This window comes from Daphnia pulex, chromosome 12 (genome assembly GCF_021134715.1).
Source record: "Daphnia pulex isolate KAP4 chromosome 12, ASM2113471v1".
NCBI lineage: Eukaryota > Metazoa > Arthropoda > Branchiopoda > Diplostraca > Daphniidae > Daphnia > Daphnia pulex.
Window position 1 is genome coordinate 7,922,512 of NC_060028.1, and position 16,284 is coordinate 7,938,795.

General features: G+C 39.4%; 5 protein-coding genes across 7 annotated transcripts; 3 read left to right on the plus strand and 2 right to left on the minus strand.

Moving 5' to 3' along the window:
* Window positions 1-1,968: 1,968 nt before the first annotated feature.
* On the minus strand, window positions 1,969-4,102 carry LOC124209782 (hydroxyproline dehydrogenase-like). 2 transcript variants are annotated; one of them, XM_046607972.1, is made up of 8 exons: window positions 3,758-4,102; window positions 3,494-3,690; window positions 3,308-3,425; window positions 2,924-3,235; window positions 2,684-2,859; window positions 2,422-2,615; window positions 2,172-2,350; window positions 1,969-2,113 (listed from the first exon to the last, which is right to left on the minus strand). In XM_046607972.1, the coding sequence occupies exons 1-7, from the start codon at window positions 3,974-3,976 to the stop codon at window positions 2,184-2,186; spliced, it is 1,383 nt and encodes a 460-aa protein (XP_046463928.1). In that variant the 5' UTR covers window positions 3,977-4,102; the 3' UTR covers window positions 1,969-2,113; window positions 2,172-2,183. The 2 variants fall into 2 exon arrangements, with proteins under 2 accessions (XP_046463928.1, XP_046463930.1); XM_046607974.1 differs by having other exon boundaries at window positions 1,969-2,350; window positions 3,758-4,095.
* Window positions 4,103-4,233: 131 nt separating this feature from the next.
* On the minus strand, window positions 4,234-10,759 carry LOC124209781 (DNA replication ATP-dependent helicase/nuclease DNA2-like). The gene is made up of 9 exons (XM_046607971.1): window positions 10,292-10,759; window positions 9,952-10,225; window positions 9,525-9,881; window positions 9,076-9,456; window positions 8,789-9,010; window positions 8,482-8,721; window positions 7,904-8,415; window positions 7,641-7,838; window positions 4,234-5,310 (listed from the first exon to the last, which is right to left on the minus strand). Exons 1-9 carry the CDS (start codon window positions 10,444-10,446, stop codon window positions 4,536-4,538), a joined length of 3,114 nt encoding a protein of 1,037 aa, XP_046463927.1. The 5' UTR covers window positions 10,447-10,759; the 3' UTR covers window positions 4,234-4,535.
* On the plus strand, window positions 6,373-7,596 carry LOC124209785 (cuticle protein 6-like). The gene is made up of 6 exons (XM_046607978.1): window positions 6,373-6,526; window positions 6,593-6,792; window positions 6,858-7,006; window positions 7,067-7,129; window positions 7,212-7,259; window positions 7,331-7,596. Exons 1-6 carry the CDS (start codon window positions 6,515-6,517, stop codon window positions 7,444-7,446), a joined length of 588 nt encoding a protein of 195 aa, XP_046463934.1. The 5' UTR covers window positions 6,373-6,514; the 3' UTR covers window positions 7,447-7,596.
* Window positions 10,760-10,957: 198 nt separating the features above from the next.
* LOC124209783 (RING finger and transmembrane domain-containing protein 2-like) lies at window positions 10,958-13,077 on the plus strand. The gene is made up of 7 exons (XM_046607975.1): window positions 10,958-11,100; window positions 11,160-11,231; window positions 11,287-11,678; window positions 11,749-11,926; window positions 11,997-12,150; window positions 12,213-12,449; window positions 12,520-13,077. The coding sequence occupies exons 2-7, from the start codon at window positions 11,179-11,181 to the stop codon at window positions 12,751-12,753; spliced, it is 1,248 nt and encodes a 415-aa protein (XP_046463931.1). The 5' UTR covers window positions 10,958-11,100; window positions 11,160-11,178; the 3' UTR covers window positions 12,754-13,077.
* A 26-nt stretch (window positions 13,078-13,103) lies between these two features.
* On the plus strand, window positions 13,104-16,015 carry LOC124209784 (phosphorylase b kinase gamma catalytic chain, skeletal muscle/heart isoform-like). 2 transcript variants are annotated; one of them, XM_046607976.1, is made up of 11 exons: window positions 13,104-13,335; window positions 13,408-13,580; window positions 13,644-13,764; window positions 13,821-13,984; window positions 14,053-14,143; window positions 14,211-14,240; window positions 14,306-14,412; window positions 14,480-14,577; window positions 14,974-15,033; window positions 15,218-15,376; window positions 15,467-16,015. In XM_046607976.1, the coding sequence occupies exons 1-11, from the start codon at window positions 13,244-13,246 to the stop codon at window positions 15,608-15,610; spliced, it is 1,239 nt and encodes a 412-aa protein (XP_046463932.1). In that variant the 5' UTR covers window positions 13,104-13,243; the 3' UTR covers window positions 15,611-16,015. The 2 variants fall into 2 exon arrangements, with proteins under 2 accessions (XP_046463932.1, XP_046463933.1); XM_046607977.1 differs by lacking the exon at window positions 14,974-15,033 and having other exon boundaries at window positions 13,109-13,335.
* The last annotated feature ends 269 nt before the right edge of the window (window positions 16,016-16,284 follow it).

Genomic DNA, 16,284 nt, shown 5'->3' on the forward strand with positions numbered 1-16,284 from the left:
ATTACATTGAAGTTGTCAAGGACATGAATCTGATTTTTTTGCCTTCCCCTACTTGACTTTGCGAGATTCAGTTAGCCCTGTATTTACCAAGTATAAACACCTCCCAGTTGCTGGCAATACCTTTGATGGTGACTTATGCAGCGACGTATCGCCGACATTTGATGATTCAAGTGATCAGTCATCCGGTCCCGCAGCAGTTCAAGTCGTTTCTCCCGCGTACAATTAAAACTGTCAATCACATTACTGGTCTCGCAGTTTCCGGTCCATCCGCGTTTCGATTCCAGTTTATGGGTTGGATGTTACAGGAAGAGTTTAGCAGGCGTATTGCTTTGAATTTTGAATGCATTAAATCGGCAATTGACTCTGAATCGGAATAAAAAGAAGAAACGTTTAGATTGAGTCGGATTATTTGTTTGCCAAGCAAACGGATTAAGGATCACATATCAAGGCATTAAGAAATGAAGTGGGCCCGACTCTAATGATTAGATCTTTTACTTTCTCTTTATAACGAACAAAAAAAAATTATGGTACTTCATGAACTTATTCTTTTACCTTCTCGGGACAATCAAAATTGTCAATCACGCCTCTAGTTTCCCCTCACTCTGCGCGTTAATAATTCGAATTAAGTTAGAATTTCATATCGCAAAAATAACCCGCCGGTTGTTGGTCACAATAACATTGAACTTAATATTCTCAACGGACTTTTAGAGAATGCAGCAAAGGCGTGTGCTTGATAAACCCATTAGCTCACCCGACCCTGATGCACCGTGCCAAGAAATCCCAAACAAAAATAACTTGACATTTGAAAAAAAAGTGGCGCCACTCAATTGTAGGCTATATCTGTCACATGGCTGTAGTGTAGAGACGGTCAATCAAACCCAAAAATATTTAGCGCATATTTCAAACTCGCACGTTTCTTCAAAAAGGTAGGCAAAAAGCACGAGCTTTGCGGTCCTCTCGTTAAGCGCCACCGTAAAAATCCCGTTTTTGATTATTTATGATCTCAAAATTCTATACCATATCAAGTCAATAAGATCATAACGGATATGCGCATTGAGCTTTACAAGCAAGGATAGTTTAGCCCATTTAAAAATTGGTCAAACAACGAAAGGAAAAAGGGTGAATGGATCATTAGGGTCACGGTGGCTCAGCATTTGCAAGCAGTGGACTGTTTGCTGGGCAGTTTGATCATTTGCATGGCAATTATGTTGAGAAATCGTGCTATTGCTTGCGAAGGACGAACCACAAAAAAATAAATTGAAAAGCATGTTTACTTACCAGTTACCACTGTCAGTTCCTTCACGACTGTAAGTTTTACGTCATTTAAGTCCAGTAGACACCGCACACTGATTCATGATTGTAGATTAATGACCTTACTGCTCAATAGGTGCTGTTTCGGCCAAAATTAGAGAATCAAATTTCTTTCATCTACTTGCTATTTGCTACGCAATTCTCACAAAATCAATAATAGATAGGTTTACTACTCTAAGTTTGGTATAGCTATAGCTACGTAACTTAGATTTAAAATATTTGTGTTGCAATGATGCAACTCAACTACCAGCTGCCAACAATGGACAGGAAACTCCTATAGTTACTTTATTGCCATCACTTCACAGTTCACATGCCCGTAGTACACTGATAAAATATTTTCTTGGGGAACAATATTTTGTTTAACATTAAAGTATGGTCTAACAGGATCATGTTAGACCATGATTAAAGATTCAGGGATTTAGTCTCGATAGGTTGATGAATTGTAACGTCAATTACTTTTGAAAAATCTCGGTGATCTATTACTAGGCAATTTAGTGTATCCTACAAAGTAACTGGAATTTTTCACTGCTTCTTTTTTCAAAAGACGCGTGAAAATACATTCTTCCTTCTTAGCCATAAAGTAGGCTTACGTGAGAACTCCGGGTAAAACATGCAGTAATGCGTGCAAAAGTGGAAGTAGAAATAACAACTCACCAATACCGATAATTCTTTTTTTTTACGTCGAAATATACAGTGACGCTAACTATCTAATTCGAGACTACACAGAAGCTAAAACTTCGCTCCTCAAAGCGATTCGTCTTAACAGCATTCTACCATTAAATTTAATACGTTGTTGAGTATGCTATGAAATAAAAAAAATGCTTTAAAAAATGAAACAAAAATTTGTTAGATGTTAAAACCTAATCGCAAAGTCAAAAACCAAGAAAACGAGCCCTCAGCTCCCGTGCCAATAACGTCCGTTCCCGTCTAGTGCCTTTGAGAACCGCGCGGTTCTCCGTTGCCCGACGTGATAGGTAAGGCAGCACATCAAATAGCGAACCATACGGCACGGAATTATACACAATGTATCCTTCAGAAGCTGTCAATTACAAGAAAAACGATATCGTGAAAATTTAATTAATGTCGTAATGATTAGCTATAACAATATACCTAGTTTCACGGTGATATTGGAGGCCATTCCGTAAATTTGACCAAAAACGACAGTGTTGTCTGTGGGTAGAATACCCAACGATCCCATTTTCGACAGCGCTTTTAATACAGATGTTTCATTATGACTAGCAACGATCACATTACAACGTTGTCCTCCAAGGGCGGCAACTTGTTCCACCATATGCTGCACCACCCTGGATTCATTTTACAAAATAACAGTCATGCTGGCATTTCCTTAATCTCAACTATACTTCAAATATACCTATCGTAAACGGCGGAAGTCGCTTCATAGGATGGGTTTGTCGGGTCAGGATAGTTTCCTTCAGCACTTAAAAGGCGCTCGCGTTCCAGGTACGCACCTCTTACGATTTTAGCTCCAAATCCAACTCCCATTCGCCGGGCAACATCAAATTCGCCACAGATCTTGTCAAAGGCGTCCTGATCCAGAATTCAGTTAGTTTATTTCAACTTTGTATAACTAAAAAAGGGCAATCAGTTTTACCTTCAAATAGCACTGATAGGTATTCCAAACCACAGGTCTTGTTTGATTAAAAGCGCCAGCCATGGATAAAGCGGCGATTGAGATGGCTTGGTTCAGATAAGTAAACTCACCGTCAACAAGTAAACGTAGTTGAAGTCCGGATGCAAATGCGCCGACGCTTTTTAACCGTTCAAGGCCCATTTCCAATTCAATGTTTTCTTGCTTATTGAGATACGAGACGGGAGTGAATGATCCGCCCAACATATAATTTGCCCATGACGATATCGTGCAAAATTGATCTTCCTTATCCCGATTGCGTTCCGCTATTTTCAGCTTTATTTTAGAAAGAAAAAGTAATCGATGCAAGTTAAAACGGAAAATAAAATTATTATTGGGAACATTTACCAACAAGTCGGCACTGATTAATGCGGTGATTTTCGTTTGGAGACAAGAAAGGGGACCTCCATGCTGATAAGCTATTTCGGCTAACTTCAGTGTAACTTCCACATTATCATTGTAGCGACTGGAAAATGTAATTACAATAAATAGAGAAAAATAAACCTTTTTAAAAAAATAAACTAGTTGATTTACTTTTGATCACTTTTTTGTCCGATATCTTCTTCTAGTGAAGGAAGAATCATTAGTTTGATACCAAGCTGTTTTAACTTGTTTGCCGTTTCTTTCAGCGACTGTGGATCATCTCCAGCAACAAATTGATCGTATAGGGTTGGACGAAGGATCTTTTCTAACAATCCTCGCCCAAAGACTCGTTTACTGGTTTCAAGTACCTAGAGGTGAAAATTAAAAAAAAATAAACTTTCGAAAGGAACAAAAAATTCAAATTATAAATTTTACCTTTAAGCTGTTTTGCAATAGAAAATCGAGAGAGCATAACTTGAGAACGATCCAGGCTCTTAGAATTTCAGCGCGGCTCAAATGGGCATAGGCAGTGCGATGGTCAGCGAACGAAATTTCCTTTTCTTGATTACTCGTCAATGTACTGCTGAACCTGTAAAATACTCCACGATTTCGCACCAATCGAGGAAGACGCAATAGGGAGGACATACAAACCATTCTGTATCCAAGAATGCTCACAGAAAACTGACACTCTCCCTCTCAATACAGTCTATTAATCCTATCTCCTATAAAAGTCTAATTTCTAATCGCTGTGAGAGGTGCGAGTGCTATTTGGTAATCAAACAAAAACAAAAACAACATTCAGAATTAAGTAAAAATACCTTCCCTTCTCGTTTCCCATGTCGCAGTTAAAATACAATGGATGATGAGTCGTGATCGTGCATAAATCGAAATCGCGTTTTAAAACAAAGCAATTTACAATTTCGATTGGATTTATTCTACCAAGGAATTACAGGCAAAAGAGGTACGTAGAATCCTGATTGAATGTTTCAAAATGGCAACAACTATGGCAACTTAAAAGAACGAGAAAATTTTTTCAAACCTCACAACTCCTTAATTTAAAAAAAGTTCCGAAATGCTAAAGGAGAAAGAAGAATTAAGAATTGAAAATTTGTGGTTACATCAATAACATTGGAATTGAAATTGGAATTTTAAAAAAGGCATTCGTGAATAGAAAAGGAAAGTCTTACGACCTAAGGAGACCATATTGAGGCATTTAAAGATGATCCTTTCCGGGGCAGAGTTGATAGCGCTGAGATGATTCGAGGGAGGCTAGCAGCTTGGCAAAGGGTGGATACCGCTGAAGAGTGTCACCGTCACCGATGACAATCAATTTGTGCTTTGCTCGTGTCAGAGCCACCGTCAAACGTCTAATATCATGCAGAATAGTTTGAGCGCCTTCCTTGATCATCGAGTCGGCGTCAGATTCACTCTTGGTGCAGCTGTAAATAATGGCTTCTTTATCACGACCTTGGTACTGGTCGACCGTGTTGATTTCCAGCTCAGGCGTCTCGATGGCCATCTTTCTCAAATGTTGCACCTGCGACTGGTAAGGTGCGATGATGCCGACTTGATCGTACGACAAGCCGCTGCCGTGTAATGCTTGCACAATCAGCATGGCCAAGTTGGCTTCCAGATGGTTGACGGGCGACTTGTTACTTTCATCGCTTTCGTTGCCCGAACGATTAGCTTTGATGGCTCCCAGTAAGCTCGTGTCGAGGAAGACAACGGCATGAAGCAACCCCGGTTTAATGACCGAGAGAAGCCACGGCCGGTCAGCATATTTTTCTTGAATGGAAGTAAGGGAAGGCAACTGGAGCGTGGCCTGTTCGATTTCTTCACTGCCGCACTCCAACTCGCCTCCGTACGTCAATTTATTGGCCAAAACATTGACCGGGCCGCACATCCTGTATTGGAGTTTGAGAGTCACGGAGGCACTGGGCGTCACCCGACTTAGCCGCACGAAAAGCGATTCATCCATGCCCAACGATCTGTGAAATAAGTGATAGATTTAGATTCAGTCATAAAAACGAAATAAAACAATTCCTTCCCGAGACTTATTTCATCCGACAACTCTTACTAAATATTAAATGAGTAGCCGGCAAAGAGATTTATTAAAGCTGAAAGGAGACGCGATGTTGCAAAGTTCCGTGAAGAACATGTGCGGGAGAAAAAAATCATCACGACTTTGGGCGTCTACCATGAGATCAGACGTTATTCCGAGCTTAGGGGTCACGCACTCGACCGCCAAATAGAGTCTGCTGTTTTTTTCCCACATTTAGAGCGACAGTAAGACTTTAACACAATCAAACTAATAAGACAATTCGTCGGTAGGAGAATGTTCAAGGGCAAAAAACCATTATATTCGTGATCCGGAAGCATGGGAAGATACCAGAGTGGAAAATAAGCCAGTTTGAAGAATGGGAAAAACCAACTGGCAAAATTATTGTTAGAGTCAATGAGCTAAGTAACAGCTGCATGTGCGGATCTCTGCCATGACTCACTCCGGTCGTTCGGTCTTCAAGGGCGCGGTCGAGTTTTAGTCCATAAATTTTTAAAAACAAATTCCTTAGTCGTGATGTCAAAGGTAGTGCATGGAGTAGGTAGTGCATGCAATACATTTCGTGATGGAGTAAAAATTAAAAGTAAATCCCCAAGTAACGAATACCTTAAACGCTTACAAGGCAACCAGTTCAATAATTTACCAAAAATATATGAATTGTGGTAAATCCTATCTGTAATCCGCAACTGAATAATCAACAAGCGAAAGAGTACGATCACGACGATTCAAATAACAAAAATCCCCCCTAAAAATAAAAATGGATAGCAAAAGATTAATAATAGCGATTCCTAAGCCCTAGATCCGGAACCCGACAGTGAGGTAAATTCCCATTAACCGAAAGAATTCAAGGTTACGCCAAGAAAGGCGTGAACAACAAACTGAAGACCCAGCGATGCGCAAAGAACTGTAGCACAATAGTCTCGTCCCTCAATCGAGTCCGAAGGTAGAGGCGGAGTTTTCAAGATTTGAATTTGTTTTGTGGTGATTTCCTTTTCTTTTAAAGAGAAAAGGGAGGACAGGGATCGAGTGAGTTCAACCAACGCGCAAGTATAAAAAGGGCGTGAAGCGGATGAAATTACATTCAGTTCCACAATACATTTCTTACGCTCAACCAGTCCACTCTCTCCACAAAGATGCAGTTCTTGGTAAATTCTTGATTCACTCTAAGAGTCTCACATTTGACTATGAAATTAATAAAATTTCTTAAACAGATTTGCATTGTTTTGGCGATCGCTGCCGCTCAAGCTGTTCCTAGCCCAACGTACGTACAGTACGGACCTGTTCCAGTGGCCACTCAGGGTAAATACCATGCTCAAGACGAGCTGGGTCAGTATTCTTTTGGCTATCACGAACCTAACCAAGTGCGGAGTGAGACCAAGGACGCATTTGGCATCGTTCGCGGATCATACACGTAAGCAAATAAATGTTATTCGTAAAGGGGAAAAAAAAAATCTTAATGTTGACGGTACAATGCAGTTACTCTAATCCGGACGGAAGCGTCGTGACTAACAACTACATCGCAGATGCGAACGGATTCCGCTCTTCCTTGGCCCCTTCTAACGGACCACTTCTGCCTCTTGTGGGAAAAGCACCCAAAGTCCCGATTAGCTACGCTCCCATCGCCAGTAAGCACAATTCTTGATTCTTTGTCGAGTTTCTCTTGAAACCGTCTATTTTTATCGCAGTTGCTGCCGCACCAATTCCGGTAGCACCTATTCATGTTGCGCCGTCCACCCCGTTGGTGAAGGGTGAGTAATTTTATATTTAAAAATCACCCCCCCCCCTCAAAAAGTACATCATGACTGAGCAATTTTTCTTCAATAAAAACAGTTGAGAAACCGACAGTAGTGAAACATGCTGGAGGCCACGTCGCTCCAGGTAAACCGCTTTTTACATTTTAAATTGTCTTTTTAACAATTAACTTATCCTATTTGAATTATGACACGCAGTTGCACCTGCTCCATTCAGCCCATACAGTTATGCCTACTCGCCTTATCCTTACCCGTCGTACCACTATGCTCCTTATGCTGCTCCTTACGGCTCCGTGGTAGTACGATCTTGGTAGAACGGACCAAAATCTGCCGTAACCAGCATTTCAACCATCACGAACACTTGAATTCCATTAAATTCCCCCTCAAATCATTGCATTCCTACCAGCGTTGACTGAAATCTCGAGTTACCGAGATCGAGAAATACACGTTTTCCATTGAGGAAATTGATTTTAATGCTTAATTTTAGAGAGTAAATAAAAATAATTACTTGGCTGATCGACTTTGGACGACTGGTGGGAGTTGAAGAGGATCGCCAACAAGAACAAATCTTTTGGCTGCAGTAAGTGGTCCGATGACAGCCAGCTGTAAGGCTTGAGCTGCTTCGTCGACAATGCACAAATCGAATCTGCGACGAATTAAAGCTGGATGGCCGACACTTAGGCAAGTTGCAGCTACCACTGGCACGCTGTAATTTTAAACACATAGCAGATTAAAAATTTTGATTAAGAAAAAATAACTCAGTCGATTTACCTGTAAACATTTTCTAACTCTTCCACTGTGTGACAAGTTTGGGTTTTGACTTCGGCACTGTAGGGCAATATGGAAGGGTGGGTGCGATGCTCGCGGCCGATCCGAACAAACTCCACATCATTAAATTGGCAGAGCTTGAGCAAGACGTTGTCGACGGCCGAGTGAGTGTAGCTCGTCAGGAGTACGGACTGTTTAAGCAGGACGGCCAGTCGTATCAAAGCCACAATGAGAGAAGTCTTTCCAGTGCCGGGTAGACCGTTGATAAGGCAATAATCTTCGCAAGTCAGAGCTTTTAGCACAGCTCTTCTCTGGAATCCATTCAAGGGTTTCAAAACGGGCCAGAAAACTTCAAGCAAACTTTTCGGCAAGCCGGCTTTAAAAACAGGAACTTTTTTATCAATGATTAACTCCCGCAGCCGGACGGCATTTGCATTGTTTGCCATCAGTCGACTGAGGTTCGAATATAAGAGCGTTTGGCCGCCTTGATACTCAAGTTTATCCAAGTGGAGGACCTAAACAATGCAAAAGAAAATATTAGCTGTTGCCATTTTTCCAGTGTGACACGATTCAATAAGCACCTCGAAATTTCGATCCCAATTGTGAACATTCCGGTCGGTAGAGACAGTAATAGAACTGGGACTGATGTCAACTAGACAGCCAGTGGCAACGGCCACTTCTTTATCAGTACTGAGCACCACGCTGTCACCTCGTAGCAGTAATGTGTTAATAGGTAGATGACTGCGATTAACCGGAATAAGCTGGATTGTATATTGATTGAAATCTGAGGTAGGATTTTGCGACGCAAGGCAATCTTGAACCTTGAGAAGACATCACAAATGTTTATAACGGAAAAGTGAAAAAAAAAAATAAGAGAAAGAGGAATACCTTAAGAAAACTGATGCAATTTCCCTGAGCTTCTCTATCAACTGGATCTATGCACCAAATATCGCTGATGGAACGAGAACGATGCTGGGATTCTTCAGATTCAAGTCGCAGCATTTTCGACCAATGTAAAAAGTAGTCCTGATATGCAGAACTTAAATGAGCAACCGACTCGAGAGGTAAGGGCGTCGAAGACATGCTTTCATTGTCGGCATCTTCAGCAATCTTTTCGGGAAATATTTATTTTAGTATTGACAAGACATTTTCTACAACAGAATTAAAGATCTTACCTGATAGACGGTGCATTCAACCCGTAATGGACATGAAGCACACATATTCACGCGATCAATTCGTGAAGGAAGTTGACCCTCGGAGATTTCTCCGTTTTCCGAGATCGAGGTAGGCGATGTTAAGTACTTGACCATTTCGTTTCTCAACTGAACGAGACCCTGTTTCTCGCTATGGCCGGCAGGTACGTGTTGGATGGCACCGTCTTTGAGGTAAAGTAATAAACCACCTGGATTTTCATCTGTTGCTTTTTTAACACCGGTCTGCTGGTTCATCATCATTGAATAAAGAGTAACTTGTCCTTTGTGCTCCGCGGAGAAGGACGAACGCCCAGTCTTTAACTCTAAAGGCATCTTGACTCGTCCAAGCTTTTTATCGTTAACCTATTTAAAATTTTAAAATAATTTTGTTAAGAATAAACTTTTTTTAAAAATAGAAATAGGTTTACAACCTTCAGAGTAAAATCCACCTTTCCCTTAACGCCAAGCCATGGAGACCACATATTCTCTTCTATATCACAGACGGAATCGATTTGACCGTCCCACATAGTCGGGGAATTTCCAAACTTCCCGCTTTTTCCGACAACCTGTTGCCTGTTGTCTCTTTTGCTTACTTCGCAGGGTCGAGTTGCATTGATGTACTTATCGATGAAATTTTTGATCATAGGAATGTATTCGGAAACACTGTTTTTCAGATGACTCTTAGGTATATTCGCCCCATATAGATCGTGAATAGTCGAAGGGTCGCTAAGTAATTTGTCAGCTATTTTATTTAGTGAAGAGGTGTCATAAGTTTTTTCTATTAATGCCTAATGCAAATAAAGGCATAAATTCAATATTGATGACACAGTATTAATTTAATAATAAAAAATTGCATACTTTTTGTAAAAGGCGATGGACTATAGTTCCATTGAGCATAACCTGATTTGTAGGCTCAATTCCACGAAATCTTTCAGAAAGCACTGCTTTGCGTTGACAAAAGAGTGAAGAGACAACTGAAGTTCCAGACACTAACAGGTCTGGTTTGACAACGATGAGACCACTTTGTCTATCAACAATAGCCAAGTCATAGTTTTCAAAGTTTTCATCAAATGATTCATACCAATCTGCATGTATATGGACATCATCACCCACTTTGATAGCAGTGTCTAGCCTGAATGAAAACAGACAAAAATTAGAAATTACTCCCATCAGCTAAACCTATCAATTTGATCATTACCAAAAGTCTCTTAGCATGCAAATTTTCTTCGTTTTGTATGTCTCGTCTAATGGGGAAACAACAAGACGCAGTTCATTACCATTTTCAGTCTTGTCGCACTCTAAGACTTTGTGTCTACCAAGACCATAAATATCTTTTTTCGTTGGTTTCTTCATTATTAATTACAACACGAACGCATACAGGACCTAATTTTGTATCTAGTTATGGAATAATAATAATCTATAGTTTTATTTTACACTTTTGACTTGGATCGAGTAAGTTGCAGAAGTAGTCATGCGGGATTCACGACTGCACGTGAGTTCAATTCGCGCCAAATCACAAATGTTTTGTCAGAAAGCGGCAGACAATTTAGTTACCTACACACCCGCAAAATACTAAGTGCGCCATCTGAGAAACCTTTAAACCAATAATATTTTGGCGTATCCACTTCCGACCTGCAGGTGGCGTTAAAAATCGTGAAAAAAACAACAAAAATTCACCATTCACCATTACTAGATAAACTGATGCAAGTTTTTCAAGACTGAACTAGTGCGTGTCACGTAAAAGACTCAAACTAAATAAAATTAGCTGACGTATAAGTTTATCTGTGCCAAAGTATTTCGTAACACGATTTAATCTATAAAACTTGTGACTTTGGCCTGTTTTCGGCATTTACACAGTTTACTTGTTTGTATATGTTTATGATCATCTGACCCTTAACGGAAAAGTTGAAGTACCGAGTTATCTACTGCAAGATTCGCCGAATAGGAATATCAATTGAGGGGAATGAAAAGTTTTGGTGCATGAGTGTGATTTATATGCAAAAAGAGGTAATTCAATATTTGTTTTTCAAATGGGATGAATTCTTAACTGACCTACAAATTTCTAGGCTGACGCAGTTTGAAAACATGGGAAGTAGACCACCACCTCCTAGTCCTCCATTTCAAATCACATTTGGGAGGTAGTATGTTTACTTCCTGATTCCTTAACTTTGCCTTACATGTTTTATGATTTAGTCCTTCCTGGAGATTTCAAATACAACAAGGCAATAATCAGCAAATAGTTCTCTCACAATGGCTGCAAGGTCAGCGATCACAGCAAGGACGTCAAGGAGAAAGTCTAACAGAACCTCCTGGTCAAGGACAACCAGTCAACAGTATTGAAACTACTGTAGACATATCTGGTTCAGATAATCCAGTTTCAAACCAATCACCTTCAAATGAACAGACTATTCCTTCCACCCCGCCTACAACTCAGGCCACCCCCAATGTATCAACTAATCCATTCTCAGCAATCAACCAATTTTTGGAACAGAATCCAGAAATGTATGGTGTTCTGCAGACACTTCTAGCTTACATTCCTTTTTTAATCCTAATTTTATTTAAGGAAATTTACAAACATACTTCAGGTAAATAGAACAATTTTTATTATATAACTGTGCTCACATGTATATTAATTAATCTTGTCATTTTTCTTAGATATACTTGTTATTCTGGCTTTGGTCGTGACTTTTATCCATGCTGATAGAACTGTACAGAGGGAAGTTTCTAAGCAAGGGAAGAGAGAATTGAAACCTTTAGGAATCATAGCTCTAAATATTGTTGCGTGCGTGTTACTTGTGCACTTTTTGTGCGGCGACAATGAATTATACCACAGGTTTGTCTAAAAAAGAAATGTATGTTTGATTTCATAATAATACCAATTTATTTGTTTATGTTTATGTTAGTCTTTTGGTTTTCATGCCTAACTCCGCTCCAATAACACTAGCCAATTTATTTTGGGCCGTGACGACAACCGACCATATTTTGAAACTAGCTACTGTTCTTTTCAAAGGCATTCTTACCGCCATTCCAATTGCCGTGTTTCCTATCTCTCGACGGGTGAGAAAACTAAATTTTTTAATGTTTTATTGTTGCTGAACGATTTTCTTTATTGTTTCCAGGGAAAATGCTTCGCTTTCATCGAAAGATCTTCTCACCTCTACCGAGCCCTAGCAGCAGTACCACCATGGATTCACTACCTTCTTAACAGTCAGTCGAGTGAAAGTTCAAGCATTTTCTTCTATGATACGCTCGTTGGAGTCTGTTTGTGTGGGATATATTTAACCTGTAAAGCTTATAGAGCTATCAAGCTCGTCAGAAAATGGAAGCTTTCAGTTTCAAAACTGCTTCAAAGCACGGTAAGATCGAACCATCGTCATTTCACTCATTATTGGAATGTAATATTTTTTCTTTTTCTTAATAATTCAGCGCTATGGGGCTCATCCTTCCAATGAACAACTTCAGAACGCAGGCCCTATGTGTCCCATCTGTCACGATGGATACAGGAAACCAATCTTTCTTTCATGTAAACACATCTTCTGCGAAGACTGCTTGTCCATGTGGTTGGATCGAGAAAGAACATGCCCAATGTGTCGTTCAACGGTAGCCGAAGATCCCAAATGGAAAGACGGCAGTACCTCATATCTTGTCCAACTTTTCTGAGTTACTTACATGGTTGTTCATTCACCTTAACACCGATGCCTCATATTATATATTCAAAATTTCAAATGTATTAAAAGGTTGCGACTTTTGTGATCCTAACGTTGGGCGAATCGTACAAGTCTGAAATCTGTTCTTGTGTAATGTAAAAACAAAGAAAGAGGATGTTGTTGTTGCTTGGTTTTTACACAATATATTTTTTTCCACTGAAAGAGCGAATAATATGGCATCAGAGAGATAAAGAGTCGCTAAAGTGATATACTTAAAATGCTATTTTGCTTGCTATGCTATGCTAAACCTGAAAGGAAAAATAAAGTTTTGATCATAGATGTCGTTGACTTGCTTTCGTTTTCGTTGACTATTTTTGCTTTTGTTTTGCTCACGACTACGTAACAGACGACCTTTAAGAGACCCTTCAAGTTCACGTTGTTCTCGTCCATTGATTAAGGTTGGATAGATAAATTGTAAAAATTAGTTCGTTTTGTAAGTTGTGATGGCGAGAGACGAAACAGACGACACTCTCCCTTCACAAGATGTGGCGAAAGAATTTTACGCCAAGTACGAGCCCAAGGAGATACTTGGAAGGTGCGTCCATGCATGTCCACATTTTACCCCCATTGATACATTTTAAACATTGTCATACATTTTTTATTTTAGAGGTGTGAGTTCCACTGTGAGGAGGTGTGTGGAAAAAGAAACTGGGCGCGAATATGCGTGCAAAATCATGGACATTAATGGTGATCCTTCTGAAATAGAAGGACCTGCCATGAGAGAAGCTACTCTAAGAGAGATTGCTATTTTACGCAGAGTAGCTGGACATCCTTATATCAGTAAGAATTTTTGGGAAATGTTATAGACAAACAAAAAAATAATTTAATTGTTTCTTTTTTTAGTTGAACTGCATGATGTTTTTGAATCTGAGACATTCATATTTCTTGTTTTCGAGTTGTGTAGAAATGGGGAACTTTTTGATTACCTTACTAGTGTTGTTACCCTCTCTGAGAAGAAAACCAAGTATGTAATATCATACAGTTCAAATTATGGTTGCTTTTATATAAACATTTTTAAAGGTACATTATGAAGCAGTTATTTGAAGCCCTGCAACATGTTCATAGACTGAATATTGCCCATCGTGATCTTAAGCCAGAAAACATTCTTCTGGATGACAGCTTGAATGTCAAATTGACAGATTTTGGATTTGCAAGAATATTGAATCCTGGGGAAAAGTTGTATGGTAAATATATTACTTAAGTGGATTGAGTTATTTGCCATCATTTTAATTACAAAACCAACACTTTTTAGAGTTGGTTGGAACACCTGGGTATCTTGCACCTGAACTACTCAAATCAAACATGTTTGAGGGGCTTGATGGCTATGGCAAGGAAGTTGATATGTGAGGCTTTATTTTAAAAATCTTAAGTATTGTAATCAAACTAATCATGTGAACTTTAAATCTCTAGATGGGCTTGTGGAGTAATCATGTTCACCCTGTAAGTTATATCAAATGTAAGAAATCTCTTTTTCTTTGCTGATCGATGTTATTGTTGTACTACAGATTAATTGGTTGCCCCCCGTTTTGGCATCGAAAACAAATGGTGATGTTGCGCAACATTATGGAAGGCCGTTATAGCTTTACCTCGCCTGAATGGGATGACATAACAGGTAAAATTAGATTGCCAAAAGTATCTTTTTATTTTGTACTAATTTGATCTATAATGTTACAATCTAGACGCCCCCAAAGATCTCATTTCTAAGCTTCTCGTCGTTGATCCTAAGCGACGCCTCACAGTGGACGAGGCATTGAAGCACGAATTTTTCCAAGTTCTTGTAAGTAAAATATCTTTTAATATAGCTTTCTTTATATGTCGCGTAATCACTAATGTGTAAGTGCTTCTAGTGTCGATTGACCGTTATTGTCTTGGTTCCCTACCCTCGCTTTTTGTCGTAATAAGATTTTTAATTAGTCAAGTAGCACACCCAGCGAAGCTTTTCCCTAACATATCAAGTTCCCCCTTTCATCGTATTGGTATGGAGTGTAGAAGCATATTTTGTGCTTTACCGAATTGAATGGCCACTAAGCAGAATGTTCGTTTCGAACGTCATAACTCGCTATGACCGTGTGGAGTATCTAAATTAATTTATTCTTGTTGCTGCCCCTCCAAAAAAAATATCGACATGTGCTGCATTTGCTGTGGTGTTCTTTGTGGGGGATTTTGATGACAGCGACCCGATGATTTCAGCATTATTTCCTCGTCGACTGGGTTAGGAGCACCTGGAACGACCGTGAGTTCCCTACTTGTTCAGACCCCCATCTGTCTAAATTCTAAGATAATGTCTGCTTTAAATCAGAAACTACGGTTGTGTTACTTGATTTAATCTAAGATAAAATTAACGGCCCAAATCATGAATGGACGCAAAATCTCTTTCCATTTTCATTTATTGTCTAATCGATCATTTTTATTGATAGCACTATCAAGGAAGAGTATTTAACGCACGCCGGATGTTCCGCTTTGGCATTTTATGCGTTCAGTCAATGGTCCGCATCCGGCGGTTGAAATTCACGCCGGAGCCTTTGTCCATTTTGGTTGCTCGACGCGATCCATATCGTATGAAAGCTGTTCGAAAGGTAAAAAAAAAAAATCTATAACGTGGTGTCGTGTAGACAGTCGACTAATGGACTGCATGAATTCATATTTTCTCTCTTCGCCTATTTCAGGTTATTGATGCCTGCGCATTTCGAGTTTACGCGCATTGGGTCAAGAAAGGCGAAGGTCAAAATCGTGCAGCCCTATTTGAACATCACCCCAAAATTGAATTGAAGCACTTGTATTTGTCAAATCTAAACCAAAATCGATCGTAATAATCGAGATTTGACCGTTCAACTTTCCTACCAAGGATTAGCTTTGTTTTAGATAGTTTAATTGAAATCGTGTGAGAACTTTTGAATTTACCTCCGGAGATGTAGTATTGACTATGTTGTAAAGCACTCGGATTTTCATATTCCTAACTATACTCCGAATTGTTCGTCTTCACCCCACTCTTTATTGATTTTTTCTCGGCTTTCAAAGCGAATTATTTAACAGTTTTTTCTTCGTTTTCATGCGAGATGACTCGGTATGATTAGAAAAACAAAACAAACAAGGAATGCCATTTTTCCCTGCCGTGTTCACTTCCTGCCTCTTGTGTCCTATCGTGTGTGAAATTCTTATTAAATAAACTAATGCTCCCCGTAGGACATTAGTAATAAACTGCGATTGACTATTTATTTGTGGAATGGATATTCATATTCCAAAGTTTTACTCAGTGCCTAGAAAATTCTGTATAAGATAAATGGATTCGAGTTGATAATTTATTTTGTTAACGTAAATTTAATATTGGGACAACTTGTGGGTGAAATTCTCACGAACAATTATTTGTATGCAAAATATTTTAACGTCTTATGTTTAACTTTTCAGACGAGAATTCATTAAAGCTTCAAAATGTTACAAGACTATCAGTGCAGACAAGTCTTTGATATTCACCATGTATTTTTAC

What these genes read in the sequence shown, in the direction of transcription:
- LOC124209782 (XM_046607972.1), bottom strand. Translation starts at nt 3,976, where the DNA reads ATGGTTTGTATGTCCTCCCTATTGCGTCTTCCTCGATTGGTGCGAAAT. An exon ending in TATTGCAAAACAGCTTAAAG is followed by an intron (nt 3,691 to 3,757) that starts GTAAAATTTATA and finishes TTTCACCTCTAG; the next exon opens with GTACTTGAAACCAGTAAACG. An exon ending in TAATCAGTGCCGACTTGTTG is followed by an intron (nt 3,236 to 3,307) that starts GTAAATGTTCCC and finishes TCTAAAATAAAG; the next exon opens with CTGAAAATAGCGGAACGCAA.
- LOC124209785 (XM_046607978.1), top strand. An exon ending in GTCCACCCCGTTGGTGAAGG is followed by an intron (nt 7,130 to 7,211) that starts GTGAGTAATTTT and finishes CAATAAAAACAG; the next exon opens with TTGAGAAACCGACAGTAGTG. An exon ending in TGGAGGCCACGTCGCTCCAG is followed by an intron (nt 7,260 to 7,330) that starts GTAAACCGCTTT and finishes TATGACACGCAG; the next exon opens with TTGCACCTGCTCCATTCAGC.
- LOC124209781 (XM_046607971.1), bottom strand. Translation starts at nt 10,446, where the DNA reads ATGAAGAAACCAACGAAAAAAGATATTTATGGTCTTGGTAGACACAAA. An exon ending in AGGTGGATTTTACTCTGAAG is followed by an intron (nt 9,457 to 9,524) that starts GTTGTAAACCTA and finishes AATTTTAAATAG; the next exon opens with GTTAACGATAAAAAGCTTGG. An exon ending in GAGTTAGAAAATGTTTACAG is followed by an intron (nt 7,839 to 7,903) that starts GTAAATCGACTG and finishes TTAAAATTACAG; the next exon opens with CGTGCCAGTGGTAGCTGCAA.
- LOC124209783 (XM_046607975.1), top strand. Translation starts at nt 11,179, where the DNA reads ATGGGAAGTAGACCACCACCTCCTAGTCCTCCATTTCAAATCACATTT. An exon ending in AATTTACAAACATACTTCAG is followed by an intron (nt 11,679 to 11,748) that starts GTAAATAGAACA and finishes CATTTTTCTTAG; the next exon opens with ATATACTTGTTATTCTGGCT. An exon ending in GACAATGAATTATACCACAG is followed by an intron (nt 11,927 to 11,996) that starts GTTTGTCTAAAA and finishes TGTTTATGTTAG; the next exon opens with TCTTTTGGTTTTCATGCCTA.
- LOC124209784 (XM_046607976.1), top strand. Translation starts at nt 13,244, where the DNA reads ATGGCGAGAGACGAAACAGACGACACTCTCCCTTCACAAGATGTGGCG. An exon ending in GGAGTAATCATGTTCACCCT is followed by an intron (nt 14,241 to 14,305) that starts GTAAGTTATATC and finishes GTTGTACTACAG; the next exon opens with ATTAATTGGTTGCCCCCCGT. An exon ending in TGAATGGGATGACATAACAG is followed by an intron (nt 14,413 to 14,479) that starts GTAAAATTAGAT and finishes GTTACAATCTAG; the next exon opens with ACGCCCCCAAAGATCTCATT.